General features: G+C 41.4%; 1 protein-coding gene across 1 annotated transcript; it reads right to left on the reverse strand.

Moving 5' to 3' along the window:
• Positions 1–543: 543 nt before the first annotated feature.
• LOC102250859 (myomegalin) lies at positions 544–1,319 on the reverse strand (the record flags this gene model as incomplete). Its single annotated transcript, XM_005852992.1, has 3 exons — positions 544–753; positions 875–967; positions 1,200–1,319. Coding segments are annotated over 3 exons (423 nt in total), but the record flags the coding sequence as incomplete, so codon positions are not given.
• Positions 1,320–1,547: the final 228 nt, after the last annotated feature.

Raw genomic sequence — 1,547 nt, forward strand, 5'->3', positions numbered from 1 at the left:
GATATTTCAACCTTCCTTTTAAATCTTAAAAAAGAGTAGCATATGCTCTAAACTAACAAGATAAAGAAACCATTAAAAATTATGTCTTTTATTAAAAACAAACATGTCTAATGGCATGTGCCATTCCTTTGACCTTGCTTGCGCTTCCACTTTTGTTTCTCGCTTTTACGCATCCTTCAAAAATAACTTCATATCCCTGGCCTGTGTGGCTCAGTAGGTTGGAGCATTGTCCATGCACCAAAAGGTGGTGGGTTCGATTCCCAGTTGGGGCGTGTGCGGGAGGAAATCGATCAATGTTTCTGTTTATGTGACTGTATCTCAAATTAAATTACAAGTAACTTACAAGGCAAGAGCCTGTAATCTTCACTATTGTATTTCCAGAGCACAGCCCAATATTCTGCACATAGTATGAGGACAGCAAATGTTGAACTGAATTACTCAGATAAAGTAAGCGACTAAAGGGTTCAACACAAACTGTCCTGATAGAAAGTTATTATCAGGGCAAAGTCGGTCTTTACGGCCACAAAACGATTAATGATTTACCTGGTTATGCTTCCAAGAAGCCTCTTTCTGCTGTTCTCTCTCGTGGGCCGCAGCCTCGACAAATTGCACACATCGTTTGGCGTCAGCCAGCTGGCGTTCTTTCTGCCGTACGGCCCTCTGGAGCTTCTGTATTTCAAGCTGGCTGCAGAATAGAGCACTCTGCAGGTCAAACAGAGCCACTTGTTGCTGAGCTGGAGTACCCTCTGAGCTCTGAAAAGAGTAAAAATCATGATCACAAGGAGGGCAAGCACCAAGCAGCTGAGAAGACCAACAATATAGGTCAGAGAACGGCACATCCTCCATGGAGTCTGCCTATGTGACCCCCACATACATGAAGCTGTCCAAGCTGGCTTTGGTGAAGCATTTCTCGAAGCTTTGCCATTGTGTCATTTTGACCTTCGATCACCTGGTATAACTCCTCCATCTGAAAATGAGAGAGGGAGCACCATACATGTTAGTAAACGAAATGTTAATTAACTCCATTATCTCGCCTGTACAGATTTTAGTAGCAGGACTATTCCAAAATACCAACTCAGGTTAAGCTACAATTTCTCTAGGGTAAGATGTATTAATCTGACATCAAAAATATAGAATACTTGTTGACTTTAATGGGACACATCATTTCCTCACAGGTCCTTGATTGCCAAATATTTTACCTCACTTTCCCTGCTTTTCAGAGTTTCCTTGAGGCTTTGAATTGTACCATCTTGCTTCTGAGATGACTCCTGAGCAGACTTTAGTTCACAGCTCATTTCATTCAGTTTCTCTTGAAGAATCTGAATCAGAAAAGTAACAGAGTTTGTTAGGTCAATTATTTCTTTTAACCTCAAATGCATAAAATCCTCCCTCAAATGTAGGTTTAGAGGATTCCTTGGGAAATATTACCGTATTACTTTTCCCCAAATATAGTGACCATTCAAGTCCTAAGCCAATCAGCAAGAGGAAGTAGCAGGAAAGGCAAAATACTTCTTCCTGCCCTAACTGGTTTGGCTCAGTGGATAGAG

The sequence above is a fragment of the Myotis brandtii genome, unplaced genomic scaffold (assembly GCF_000412655.1).
Source record: "Myotis brandtii unplaced genomic scaffold, ASM41265v1 C42484580, whole genome shotgun sequence".
In the NCBI taxonomy this organism is placed as follows: domain Eukaryota; kingdom Metazoa; phylum Chordata; class Mammalia; order Chiroptera; family Vespertilionidae; genus Myotis; species Myotis brandtii.